The 14542-nt window shown below is 40.0% G+C and overlaps 1 protein-coding gene across 1 annotated transcript in view; it reads left to right on the forward strand.

Moving 5' to 3' along the window:
• RB1 (RB transcriptional corepressor 1) overlaps positions 1 to 14542 on the forward strand; it is a gene marked incomplete at its 5' end in the record, with an annotated part of 88214 nt that overhangs the window by 17321 nt on the left and 56351 nt on the right. The window contains 6 exons of the mRNA XM_082001229.1: positions 57 to 124; positions 1663 to 1773; positions 4093 to 4241; positions 5423 to 5500; positions 8143 to 8252; positions 9741 to 9818. Of these exons, the coding sequence (XP_081857355.1) occupies positions 57 to 124; positions 1663 to 1773; positions 4093 to 4241; positions 5423 to 5500; positions 8143 to 8252; positions 9741 to 9818 (594 nt within the window). The remainder of the gene's footprint in view (positions 1 to 56; positions 125 to 1662; positions 1774 to 4092; positions 4242 to 5422; positions 5501 to 8142; positions 8253 to 9740; positions 9819 to 14542) is intronic.

Here is a 14542-nt window from a genome sequence, read left to right on the forward strand (position 1 = left end):
AGTTGAAATCATTACAGAGCTCTTAATGCAAAGCCTTTATTCTTGTGTCTCTACAGGATTTCTGCTGAACTCAGTTCTGTATTAGTCCTAAAAAATTACTGGATTACTTTTTTGCTGGCAAAAGGTGAGTTTTGATTAGAAGACAGTTATTTTAATGAATACTGTTGAAGTGTGTTTATGGATTTGTTTTACATAGCATGAGACTAGCATCCTTATTACAAATATGCATAGTACAGGCCCAGAATGCTTTGATTGAATGGCTTTTGTAACTACTCAGTAATATTTTTTTGTATGCAATTTGGCTATTATTTTCACTGGTATTACTTCCTGTGTATAAATGTATATATTTTAAAGATTTTTTTTCACTTTCAAGGTTGGTATTCTGTATTTGAGTCTATTCTGAGGTGCTTTATAGTCTGCCAATATTTTAATGATGGATGATTACCTGAAAAGATGGGCAGATTTTTAAAAATAGGCTTATATATGTTATAAATATATATAAAATATATAAAAATAATATAAATTTGATAACAAGATTATTATAAGATAATAAGTCCCTGAAATTATGTCCTTTGAATGCTATGATTCTTCCTTGAAAAGGTAGAAGTTCCAGTTAAAGCTAAGTGATGAAACAATTATAGTAGTCCATAGGAGTCCTGTCTACTTATAGTCCTTGTACTACTACTACAAAAAGGAATGAATGTATCTTAGAGTAATTAAGATTACTCCTTACTCCAGGTCTGTGTTATCAGTGGTGTGTACACATCCCTCTCATCAAAATAGGTCTTGGATCAGCTGAGCTTCATGGAGCCTTTTCAGTAGAATTCTCCAAGCATAAGCATAAAGCAAAACCCACAGAGTTTTTTTGGCCTGCCTTTTCACTGAGAATAAGGAAAGCTAAAATTTACTAGCAAACAGTTGAAGTCACAGGAGACCGTGGGTGATGCTTCCTACTTCTGATAGAAAATGATACAAAAATTGTACATGTAAATAGAGCACAAGTAGGGGTCTGTAGGTGTTCTGAATCACTATCAGCTTTCCAAATTTTTTGTGGCGATGCTTGCCATCTTGGAATAGCCCTGTAGGTCTTCTCTGGCATATGAATCATAATTTGTGAACAGCTGGAATAATGTAGTTTAAAAAGTGCTCTTAGTGCTAATATTTGTGTGAATTTTAAGTCATTTTGTATAAATTTGAGAGGCTGAGCATACAGTGTGATAGCATGTTCTGAATTTCTCTTCACTATCTACTAGCAACTCCTGCTTTCTGAATACTTAGCAGCTTTCACAAAGCTTGCGTAAGACCAGAAGAAAGTGAGGAAGAATTGCACAGAATTAAGAGGTACATGTAGGTAAAATAGTCTATACAGCTACTCCACTATAGTAAAATGCAACAGAAATCGTGAAGGAGCACTGAGAGGTAGGAATTCTGTGCACAGTAAATTTGTTTATATGTATGCTATCTCTAAAGCAACAAACCTCTTAAGAACCATGAGTTTTAAAATCTTTAAAGAAGATGCCTTTAAAGAACACTGGCATCCTGTATGATGCTTTCTGAATTCTAATTGTAGCATTTTATTAAATGAACTTCCAAATCTTTATTTTTTCAAAATTAAGTCAAACATTTCACAAAGGTTTTCTTTACCTTTTTAAACATTTGCAGGTAAAATGTTGCAAGTGGAAGATGACCTGGTGATTTCTTTCCAGTTGTTGCTGTGTGTCTTAGATTATTTTATCAAACTGTCACCTCCTGCTATGCTCAAGGAACCATACAGTAAGGATTTTGGATTTTTGTTCACTAAAGTAGAAAGTAAATTGGTTAAATTTCTATTAGAGTCATGCTAACATTCATAATTAACATAATAAAACTCCTTAAGCTTATTAAAATGGATTTTTTTATGTTTTAGTTCAATTTAGATGATAGTGAACTTGAATTAAATTATCTTAATGTGACAGTGTATTTAATATAATTCTTTTTTTTTCTATTCCTACCGTCCATTTGCTATGTTCTCTGCCCATACAAGTTGTTCAGGGGCTTGTTAAAACATCAGTTTTACTTTGATAAAAGAATTCACGTTCTGGGTAGGTGGACTGAGAACTATCATTTAGGTTTGCTTTGAGTTACAAAAGGAAAATATGGTACTATGACTTTTATTTCATTGACATACAACAGTATGATGACAACAGAAATGTACAAGATTGTGGACTATACAGACATTTAAAAGAAATACACGGTGGATAGAAAACCTAAATTGCAGTGGTTGCTCAAAAATAGGTAGAGGTAAAATGTAGGTAGCTTTGCTTTTATTACATCCCCTTTGCTATTAGCAAATGTATCTTCTTTATTTTGAGTAAAAATATAATGGATCTTCACTATGGAAACTTCTTTTCAGCAATAACTTTTAAAGTACATAGAAGTTTTTATACCTAAGACCTGGAAAACCTCACTAAAAGGGAAGGACAGTAAGCATTTATTGTAACTTTCAATGATAGAATTCCATTCTATTTTTGTTGAATATTTTCTTCTGCAAATTAATGGAATTGATATACTGAAGTATTTGGAGCCACAGTATGTAGAAAACAATTTTTTGATACTAATTAGTTTATCGTCTGCTTTATAGCCTAAATCTATTTGCTTTATTTCTTTGTTTCACAACTGAATATCCGCTTGGGTTATAATATCATAGAAGAGATGATGTATTCACTGCTATATTCTTTAAATTCTATGTTTTGGAAGATATTAATCTGATGTAGTAATTATTTGTTGCAGGTAAGAACAAATAACCTTGCTTTTATTCTAATGTCAATAAAAATTAAGGATGGGAAAGGATGGGCTTGTGGTAAGCAAATCCCTGCCCTCCTCCAGTACTATATTGAATTTAAATTTGTTCTTCACAGTAGGACAGATATACACTGCTGCTTATTTCGTATGTTATAAAGCAGATCTTTTTCAAAGAACACTGAATTGAAACTACCTGTTTTTGAACTCTGTGTTCACACAGGTTTACTTTTTTTTAGTGAAACTATGAAGACTAGGACCTCATTATTAGAAACAGTTTGGTTCTGTGCTTTGTATCTTGAAAAGGAACACTGCCACTTCAGACTAAATTGCAAATATGGGTATCACTATCATAAGTGTAAAGCATTAGATTTCTAACTTGAAGCTGTGTGATATGTGCAGGTGCTGTGTAAACTGTCAAACAGTGCTTCATTCTTTTAGCAAATAACACAAGGTATTGTTCAGCTCCTCATGACCAAGAGGCTTCACGTTGTGCTAAATGATGTCAAGCTTTATGATCTGACTAAGGCTGAAGGGATTAAGATGCAACAACCAGAGCAGTGTAGTTTGTCAGATTTTCCTGAGAAGAGTTATCAAATACAAATGAAGTTACAGATGAGAGCAGCATACTGATTAGTGTCAGTTTTAAACCAACAATATTTAGTGATATTAACATATGTTATTAATATAACTCACATATTTCAAGCTGACTATGTTGAAGCCATCTACTTTGAGCTTAACAAAATAAAATATTTTTACCTCACTGAATTAAGTTTTTTTTTTAATATCTTCTTCAAGGTGAACTTGTTTGTTTCTACTTGTTCGCCTGGGGATATTCGGGGAAAGGAGGAATTCCCTGCAGAACCATATTTCAGGTTTCCACCAGCACTTAAGTCCTGCATTGACTTTATTAATCTTCAGGCACGTAGCGTGAAGTTCTCTTTCAGCTCATTGTTCTACGCTTCTGTAAAAGTAGAAAAAATAGTTACTCATCTGTGAAAAGGCTTTCCTAGCTTTACAAAACAGATGCTTATTCAAAGCTACTTACAAAAAGTGCTATTACATTCTGTGTTGAATAGCTTTTTAAAAACAAAGTGTCCAAATACTCATACAGGAATTTAAAAATCAGTTTTCTTTTTGTATAGGTTTTCTGTAATGAAGGTTCCTTAGCCAGCTGAACAGATGAAAAGGGAAATATTTAAGAAGAGGACCTGAAAAATCATATAAAAATTTAAATCTCTTAGGTTTAGAAATTTAAATCTCTTCTTCCTTAAGACAACTCTAACCTTGTGATGGTTCTCACTATCTTTCCAGAGTCTGCTGTGACTGCAGTGACTGTTAATGGTTCAGCTCGAACTCCAAGAAGAGGTCAGAACAGGAGTACACGTACTTCAAAGCAAATTGATACCGATACAAAAGTTATTGAAATCCTTTGTAAAGAGCATGATTGTAATTTAGATGAGGTAATGCCTGTGTTTTAAAGTCTGTTAGATCTTGCTGTTAAACCCCATCTGCAATATACATTTATTTAAGTGGTCTTTTTATATCTCAATACTTGTGCTTGCTTAACTATTCTCTCAAGTTCAGTAGTGAAGGGAATCACAGAATCACAGAATGGTAGGGGTTGGAAGGGACCTCTGAAGATCATCTGGTCCAACCCCCCTGCCAAGGCAGGATCACCCAGGGCAGATTGCACAGGAATGCGTCCAGTCGGGTTTTGAAGGCCTCCAGGGAAGGAGACTCCACAACCTCTCTGGGCAGCCGGTTTCAGTGCTCCATGACCCTCACAGTAAAGAAGTTTTTCCTCATGTTGAGGTGGAACTTCCTGTGCTGCAGTTTATGCCCATTGCCCCTCGTCCTGTCAGTGGGCACTACTGAAAAGAGACTGGCTCCATCCTGACAGCCACCCTTCAGAGATACACATTGATAAGGTCCCCTTTCAGCCTTCTCTTCTCCAGACTAAACAGTCCCAGGTCTCTCAGCCTTTCCTCATATGAGAGATGTTCCAGTCCCTTAACCATCCTCGTAGCCCTCCGTTGAACGGTATTCTACCATTCTATAGTTTCTCTAGTAGGTAGTTTTAAAAAAACAACCAAACAAAACAACAGAAAAACCACCCCAAAACAAGCCTTTTGGTATGAGTGATAACTTTGCCAGGGAAACTGAACTGTGAAGAATGAAGTACAAGGTTATAGGCTAATCACAGCATGTAGCCTGTGGATGCAGGGCTGCTCTGATGGGGTTTCACAGCTGCATCCCATGATGAGAAAATGTACACAAGAAGACATTGCTTCTGTATGGGATCCTAAAGACCTTATTCCCCTTTTCCTTTGCTGATAAATCTATTCCTGTGTAAAAAGGACTGATTCTTGAAGATCCAAGCAGATGATGGAAGCAGAAATAAGAGTCTGAAGAATGCAGTTCTTTCCCAGTTTAGTCATTTAATGTTCCAGCATTGGGTTGTGCACTGCATGCTTACGTATTACTATGTTTTGGATATGGAAGCAATTTCATTTTTTTAAATTGAAAACAAAACACAGTGCATTACAAAAGTGTCTCAGTTTCTTGATTTAAAGATGTGAAACTAGTGTATGTATGTCTGCCTTTGTACGTTGCTAATGTTATGTTTTTTTCTTTTTTTTAGGTCAAAAATGTGTATTTCACAAGCTTTATTCCTTTTTTGAATTCTATTGGTATTGTAGCTTCAAATGGACTGCCAGAGGTAATTAGAGGAATTTCAGACAGTTCAACAACAGTGCTTTACTTCATGCCAAATTGCTTAAGATTCCCTTTACATATTGATAAATTTCTAGTAGGTTCTTCTAAAATCATCTAGCAAAATGTATTGTTTTTAAGGAATGTGGCTTAGCAGGGATTCCCGTATTCATGGAGTATATTTAGCTTTTACATTTAAATTTAATAAATGAATTTCCTGAGGCTGAACTGGTGCTTTTGCTCAAAGCAAAACATGATGTAAGAGTTGCATGTCCATGATCTTCATGAGATCATTAATCTAAATTACAACTATTACAATGTCAGGTCTCTGAAGTCAGTCTATAGATGCATACAGTCTTAAATTACACACCTTAATTTAAACATAATTGAGACATGTTACTGTAGTCATGTTGGAGAGAGATCCGAAAGATTAGGCTCAGTTTCACAACTGGCAGAGTTTGGACTCCTGCGTCCATGCAGAATTACTTTCATCTTACTGAGTTGTAGGGTGGATGCAGCAGACTACATCTATGCAGTTGCATGCAAGAGTGTGCCTTAGTAGGTAACTCCTTGCAATGTATTTACATCCATCATTCTTAAAAGAGCAGGTTTAGCTGTGTGTCACCAATAGATGTGGTAACATGAAAATAAGCAGATCTGAAGCGTATCAGACTGAAGGTGTGCAGGATGTGTTCTGTTCAGTTTCATAGTGTGTTGAGTGGGGGACAAAATAAAAGACCCGCTAAAGGTCTTCATCTCTTCCAAAATTAATTTCAGGGTATCAGCACTGTGTTTAGACCTTTTAATTTATGGGTATATATAGTTGGGAAGCGCTATATGAACTTCAGGCAAAGGTCATTACACAGCTTATTCTCAAATCAGTGAGCGTTCTCATCCAAGGCTGCTCAATTTAAGCATAGTATCAAAATTACGAGTCCAAGACTTTGCTGGTGAAAATTCTATAAAATGCTGCATTTGAAGAAAAATCCAGTCACATGACAGTTGCTCCTGAAACTTGAGTGCCCAAGGGGATGTTCTAAAACAAAGCAGAAGTTACAGCTATATTGCAGTGGTAGTCAGTTCATATATGTAATCCAACTAACCATCAGTCATAGCTGAGATCTGATATCAGTACAGTATAACTGATATCAGTACAATAGCTAGTAATATGGGCCATTTAAATTGACTTTCATTTTCATAAAAAAACACTGAGCTTTTGATGAATTTTAATGTTGTTTCCAAAACAAGAAAAGCTTTTGAGGCTTAATTTTGGTATTTAGTTTGTCTTCACTGTGTGTTTGATGGTCAAGCTTTATGAATTGATGACTAGATTGATTGAGAACTTTATTTTTGGCTGAAGGTTTCTTCCCAGTTAGCCCAGTACAGCCATTTTGTGTAAGAGCTACTGTTTTTTGCAGTGAGAATCTGAATTTTCTAGAAGTTATGAAATACTGAAATATTTTAGCAAAAAGAACACATAAGCCATTAGGAAGATAAAGAAAAATGAAAAGATAATGAACTTAAAAAAAAAAAATGATAATAGGAACTGAAAGATAATCTTTGATTTAATAGTCCTAATCTCAAAGTTTTAACCATGAGATCAGTTTGGAGGAAATTCATTTGGCAAAGGTAAAAGGAGAGGATGAGAAGCAAAGCTGTGCAGGAGGTATTTGCAGCTTGCTTTTTCTTGGGGCTGGAAGGGGACTAATTTGGGTTCATATGCTCTGTATTGTGGTTTTTTTCCTAGCAGGAATTTGCCAGGGCACAGCATCATTTAGTATGTTTAAGAACTCAGGGAACAGATAATTGACTGACTACTTCTGCAGGAGCACAGCAGCAGATTTGAAGTGGTATCTGGCCCTGATAAAAAAAAATCCAGACTTCCAGTTAATTTTAGTCACTCAAAAAAAAAAAAAAAAACACCAAACCCAAAAAAACCAAAACCCAAACCCCAGACCAACAAACTTTTCCATGCAAAATGAAGTCACATCAATATGGGTTCTAATCAGCAAAGAAGCTTTTAACAGTCATTTAAAAAATAACAATGTGGATATGAAATAATGATCTATGGTTTTGTAGAAATAGGCATGTCTCTTAAGAACTACACCAGTACAAACATTAATATGAAATGGGGAAACTCTTCTAATACTCAGAACAAGAAGGTTTCAGTTTGGGTCTTGGCCTTCATCTCCAAACCAGTAGAGACGGGGACCAAGCCAGTTGTCTGACAGCTGTTCTAAGGACAATCATTTTACATTTCCTGCTCCTGGTGACACCTCTGTTTTTCTGGAAGGAAAGATCTAAAAGCATGGAAATGTTAGTTTGATTTGCAGGTCTATGTCTCCAACTCTAGCTATTTTTAGCTCTTTTACAGTGTCAAGACCTACATTTCTTCAGAAAAGTCTCATGATCATGGATTGTTTTCTCTTATAAGAGATTATCTTTGTTTGCATGTGGGAATGATAATTTTCCTCTGGGTATGTTTCAGCTGTTGTGCAAGAAGTGACTTTGTGAGCATGAGGGTCATTCTCTTAGCATTTCAGTATTGTATTCATGAGGTAGGACTGGCTGGCTTACATTATTCAGTCAATTTTCAAATTTGTTCCTATAAAATAAAGGTGGTTTTTTTTTTCCCCAATGTTTTTTGAGGTTGAGGTTCTCTCAAAACAGTATGATGAGCTCTATCTCAAAAACAAAGATATAGATGCAAGATTATTTCTGGATCATGATGAAACTCTACAGCCTGATGTAATAGCATGGTAATATTTCCATTTATTACTTTCATTTTATAATAGAAAATGTGAACTTGTGTTGTTTTCTGCCCCCTCATGTTATAAATGGAGATCTCTGTATCCTGCTGACCTTTTAGATTTGTAGTTCAGCTAAGGTGTTTCTGGCATCACCAGCCTTGCTTTACATTATTGCTTAAATAATTAGAAAACATATGGCTGTGACTCTACCTAAAATGATTTGGAAACTGTACTCTAATCTAGCTCTGTGCAAGCCCTTGTTGTCCAGGGGATGCCAAAGAATCAGGAGGAAGACAAAGCCATGACATGCTAGTTGATTAGATATGCCTGAGGCAGTGTCACAGCTCTGGGGTCAGCTGGCGTGGAATGGCTTGGGTCCTCACTGTCCAGATCCTCCTTCCTAGAACCAGATGGTGGCATTTGGAAGCTGCCTGCTGGGAGTGGTCCTCAGCCCATTCTCAGTTCTGACGTGTACCCACAAATTGTTTGAGGAATGGTAGTTTCCATGGGACAGAAACGTGCCACAGATGGTTTAGGAGAATGAACAGTTGCGTACCAGTGCCCAGGCACAGTCCCTGGTGCTGTTCAGTAATACAGATGTCATGGACCTGTTGGAGCGGGTCCAGAGGGGGCCCACAAAAATGATCTGAGGGATGAAACACCTCTCCTATGAGGACAGGCTGAGAGAGTTTGGGTTGTTCAGTCTGGAGAAGAGAAGGCTCCGGGGAGACCTTATTGCAGCTTTTCAGTACTTCAAGGGGGCTTATAAGAAAGATGGGGACAGACTTTTTAGTGGAGCCTGTAGTGATAGGACAAGGCATAATGATTTTAAACTAAAAGACGGTAGATTTAGACTAGATATAAGGAAGAAATTTTTCACAACGAGGGTGGTGAAACACTGGGACAAGGTTGCCCAGAGATGGCAACCCATCCCTGGCAACATTCCAGGTCAGGCTGGAGGGGGCTCTGAGAAACCTGATCTAGTTGAAGATGTCCCTGCACATTGCAGGGGGGTTGGACTAGATGACCTCTAAAGGTCTTTTACAACCCAAACTATTCTGTGATTCTATTTGATTTTTTTTCCAGTCATACGCTTAAATTCCAGTGGTTCCTGACAATTCAACATTTCCATAACTTCATGTGAGCTCACAATGTGAGTCCGTGACTGTATCTATGCTAGAAAAATAATCATTTAAAATTGGATTAAAATGGAACCAATACCAGCTGTACATATAAATTAAACTGTTTGTAAATAGAATTCTAGGGGAAAAAAAAAAGTTAGAAGGGAACTTTGGAGGTCATCTAGTCCAACATCCTGCTTGAAGCAGAGCTACTTGGGAATTTAAATTATGTTGTTCTAACAACTGGGGTGGTTGGACATCTAGATCTTCTAAAAACCTGTTCCACAGTCTTCTCCTAAGATTCATAAGTCTTTATAGAAAACACTCTTTTTTGAAGTACGTTAGTTCTTCATAAATTTGTTTTCCATTTCTGTAGCTCACAGTTGGAGAGGACACCAGTAAAAAACAATCCAGATGAGGAACTTAATCCTATACTTCCACAGACTCCTGTTCGGTATGAGTTTTTCTTTTAAGCTGTGTTCTTTTATTTAATAATGTAACTAGAAATATTAATCTAAAGAGTAGTTGTTTTAATTTTAAAGCAACTGGGTTTTGGTTTGGTTTTTTTCGTAAAACAGACTCACTAATGAGCACTGAGCATGTACTGAGGGGTGCTCAGTGCCCTCAGTTCATGGTGAAGTTGTTGGAAAACAGAAAGCTTTTTACTGACTTGTCTAAGAAGTGCAAGATGGCTGTAAAATAAATTACTGTATTTGTGCTTGTGAGAATGCAACTTTATACATCCATGGTAGTACCTTTGTCTGATATACTTTGTTTTCCTTTCACATTTTACTCTAACTCTGTATCTTCTGGCTTCCCTTCCTGATACCAAATTGCATATGCACACACATTTCTTCTCCCATGATCTTTTTCTTCTTAGTGTTGTTTTTTCTGTATGGGAAGATAAACATTTCAGAGTACCAACATTTTTTTTTTTTCTGTGTTGGGAAGATGAGCATTTCAGAGTGCCAGCGTATTTTGGTCTATTGGGAAAATGGACAGATAGGGTAGAAATGTGGTATGAACTGGAGAATGTTTGATTTACAATCAAATGCAGAAAAACTGCAAGCTTGAATTCAGTCAACCAAAGGAAAGGAGATTTGCATGTACCATTTCTCCCTTGTGCCACATAGGTTTTTGACAAAATTGGTATGGTTTTGTCTGGTGGTGCTTAGAAATTCCTGGACACTCAGGAACCAACCAGCTGTGTCACTGCAATGCCATGTGCTGTGTGGACAGACAGAGAAGTGTCTGCACAGTCATTCTTAAGGTGTCACGTTTAATAGAATCGGACAGTGAAGTTCTTGTTCCATGCTTGCTGTATAAATGCCTTTCATTTTTAGCATGCTGTAGCGATGAGAGAAGTTAAAATAGTGTACCCTTAATTACTACTTCAGTTTTTTCAAAGGAGTATAATTATTTTTGTTTTTTTTAAAAATACTTCTACAGTGTTTATATGCCTGTGGAAGAATGAATTAGAGTCTGGGCTTGTGCATCCACTATAAATCTACTAAATGCCATCTGTAGAAACTAATTGTTTTCTAGCCAACAGAGCAGCAAGGTTCTGAAAAGCTTCTTCATAAAAATAATAAAAGGAAACATGCAGCTGCAAGAGGGAATGATCAGTATATGAAAGAACTTTTAATTGCCTGTGACTGTGAAAGGCTTTACTTGGTTGCCTTAGTGGTCCCTTTTAGTCTTAAGAGTCAAATCTTTAACTGCCAGTGATGCTTTTCTAGCCATAAAGGCATCAGTTTGCCTGTCAGTTCCCAGACTGAATGTGCGATATCAGAAACTAGACCATCTATAACGTACAATGTATTTAACAAGGAGGTCATTGACAACAAATTCCATTTTTGACAAATATAGGTAGCTATTGACACTTTTCAATTATACCAGAATTAAAGCCCTCTAACGGGAGCACAGGTAGTGTTTTCATCGATCCCTTCAGTGACAGGGAAGAACGCTGAAAGGAACAGGAAAGCGCATTTGATCAACACGTGGCTCAGGGGCTGGTGCCGTCGTCAGAATTTTGGGTTTTTTGACCACGGGGCGGTTTACACGGCACCGGGCCTGCTCGCAGCAGGTGGAGTGCAACTGTCTCCCAGGGGCAAAAGGATTCTTGCTCATGAGCTGGCAGGACTCATCGAGAGGGCTTTAAACTAGATTTGGAGGGGGGGAAGGGATAAAACCAGGCTCGCTAGAGTTGAGCCTAGGGGTAGGTTCAACGTGCCAGAGTTGAAATCTATAGCCCAGCTCAGGTGCATCTACACCAATGCACGCAGCATGGGCACCAAACAGAAGGAGCTGGAAGCCACTGTGCAGTGGGACAGCTATGACGTAGTTGCCATCACAGAAACATGGTGGGATGCTTCTCATGACTGGAGTGCTGCAATGGATGGCTATAAGCTCTTCCGAAGGGATAGGCAGGGAAGGAGAGGTGGTGGGGTGGCTCTGTATGTTAGAGAGTGTTTTGATTGCATAGAAATCAAAGATTGTGAAGACCAAGTAGAGTGCTTGTGGGTAAGGATGAGGCGGAAGGCCAATGAGGCAGATATCCTGCTGGGAGTCTGTTACAGACCACCCAACCAGGATGAAGAAACGGATGAGACATTCTATAAGCGACTGGCGGAGGTCTCGCATTCGCTGGCCCTTGTTCTTGTGGGGGACTTCAACCTACCGGACATCTGCTGGAAGCATAACATGGCAGAGAGGAAATAATCTGGGAGGTTCCTGGAGTGTGTGGAGGATAACTTCCTGACACAGCTCGTGAGTGAGCCCACCAGGGGAGGTGCCTTACTGGACCTGCTGTTTACAGAGAAGGACTGGTGAGAGATGTGGTGGTCGGAGGCCGTCTTGGGCTTAGCGACCACGACATGATAGAATTCTCAGTTGTGAGGGAAGTAAGGAGAGGGGTCAGCAAAACTGCTATCATGGACTTGCGGAGGGCAGACTTTGGCCTGGTCAGGTCACTGGTTGAGAGAGTCCCTTGGGAGACAGTCCTGAAGGACAAAGGGGTCCAGGAAGGCTGGACAGTCTTCAAGAAGGAAATCTCAAAGGCGCAGGAGCAGGCGGTCCCCATGTGCCGTAAGACGAGCTGGTGGTGAAGGCGACCGGCCTGGCTGAACAGGGAGATTTTGCTGGGACTCAGGGAAAAGAGGAGAGTTTATCATCTCTGGAAAAAGGGGCAGGCAACTCACGAAGATTACAAGGATCTCGTTAGGTCAAGCAGGGACAAAATTAGAAAGGCAAAAGCCCAGCTAGAGCTCAGTCTGGCTACAGTCGTAAAGGATAATAAAAAATGTTTTTACAAATATATTAACAACAAAAAGAGAGGCAAGGAGAATCTCCATCCCCTACTGGATATGGCGGGGAACATTGTCTCCAAGGACGAGGACAAGGCTGAGGTACTTAATGCCTTCTTTTCCTCAGTCTTTAATAGCCAGTCCAGGTATCCACAGGGTATTCAGCCCCCTGAGCTGGAAGATGGGGATGGAGAGCACAATGTACTCCTCATAATCCAGGAGGAAGCAGTCAAGGACATGCTAAACCACCTGGACACCCACAAGTCTATGGGGCCTGATAGGATCCACCCAAGAGTACTGAGAGAGCTGGTGGAGGAGCTTACCAAGCCACTCTCCATGATTTTTCAGCAGTCCTGGTTAACAGGGGAGGTCCCAGAAGACTGGAGGCTTGCCAATGTGACGCCCATCTACAAGAAAGGCCGGAAGGAGGATCCTGGGAACTACAGGCCTGTCAGCCTGACCTCTGTACCAGGGAAGATTATGGAGCGGTTGGTCCTGAGAGTGCTCACAGGGCATATGCAGGACAACCAACGGCTCAGGCCCAGCCAGCATGGGTTCATGAAAGGCAGGTCCTGCTTGACCAACCTGATCTCCTTCTATGACCAGGTGACCCGCCTAGTAGATGAGGGAAAGGCTGTGGATGTTGTCTACCTGGACTTCAGTAAAGCCTTTGACAGCGTCTCCCACAGCATTCTCCTGGAGAAACTGGCGGCTTGTGGCTTAGACAGGTGAGGAACTGGCTGGATGGCCGAGCCCAGAGAGTTGTGATGAACGATGTTAAATCCGTCTGGCGGCCGGTCACAAGCGGTGTTCCCCAGGGCTCGGTTCTGGGGCCAGTCTTGTTCAATATCTTTATTGATGATCTGGATGAGGGAATTGAGTGCTCCCTCAGTAAGTTTGCAGATGACACCAAGTTGGGTGGGACTGTTGATCTGCTGGAGGGTAGGAAAGCTCTGCAGAGGGATCTGGACAGGCTGGATCAATGGGCAGAGGCCAACTGTATGAGGTTTAATAAGGCCAAGTGCAGGGACCTGCACTTCGACCACAACAACCCCATGTAACGCTACAGGCTTGGGGAGGAGTGGCTAGAGAGCAGCCCGGCAGAAAGGGACCTGGGGGTGCTGGTTGACAGTCGGCTGAACATGAGCCGGCAGTGTGCCCAGGTGGCCAAGAAGGCCCACAGCATCCTGGCCTGTATCGGAAATAGTGTGGCCAGCAGGCGTAGGGAAGTGATTGTGCCCCTGTACTCGGCACTGGTGAGGCCACACCTTGAATCCTGTGTTCAGTTTTGGGCGCCTCACTCCAAGAAGGATGCTGAGGTGCTGGAGCATGTCCAAAGAAGGGCAACGAAGCTGGTGAGGGGTCTGGAGCACAAGTCTTATGAGGAGCGGCTGAGGGAACTGGGGTTGTTCAGTCTGGAGAAGAGGAGGCTGAGAGAAGACCTTATCACTCTCTACAACTACCTGAAAAGGGGTTGTGGCGACGAGGGTGTTGGCCTCTTCTCCCAAGTAACCAGCGATAGGACAAGAGGAAATGGCCTCAAGTTGCGCCAGGGGAGGTTTAGATTGTATATTAGGAAAAATTTCTTCACTGAGAGGGTGGTCAGGCATTGGAACAGGCTGCCCAGGGAGGTGGTGGAGTCGCCATCTCTGGAAGTGTTCAAAAAACGTGTGGATGTGGCGCTTCAGGACATGGTTTAGGGGACATGGTGGCGCTGGATTAATGGTTGGACATGATGATCTTGAAGGTCCTTTCCAACCTAGTGATTCTGTGATTCTGTAACACTGTGAAAGATGCTTCATTAAAGTTCTTGACATGGAAGTCTTACTAAGAAAGTCCAGGAGTACCAGCTTTCTACATTGCTAAAATTTTG

The sequence above is a fragment of the Phaethon aethereus genome, assembly GCF_964289735.1.
Source record: "Phaethon aethereus genome assembly, chromosome: 1".
Taxonomy (NCBI): domain Eukaryota; kingdom Metazoa; phylum Chordata; class Aves; order Phaethontiformes; family Phaethontidae; genus Phaethon; species Phaethon aethereus.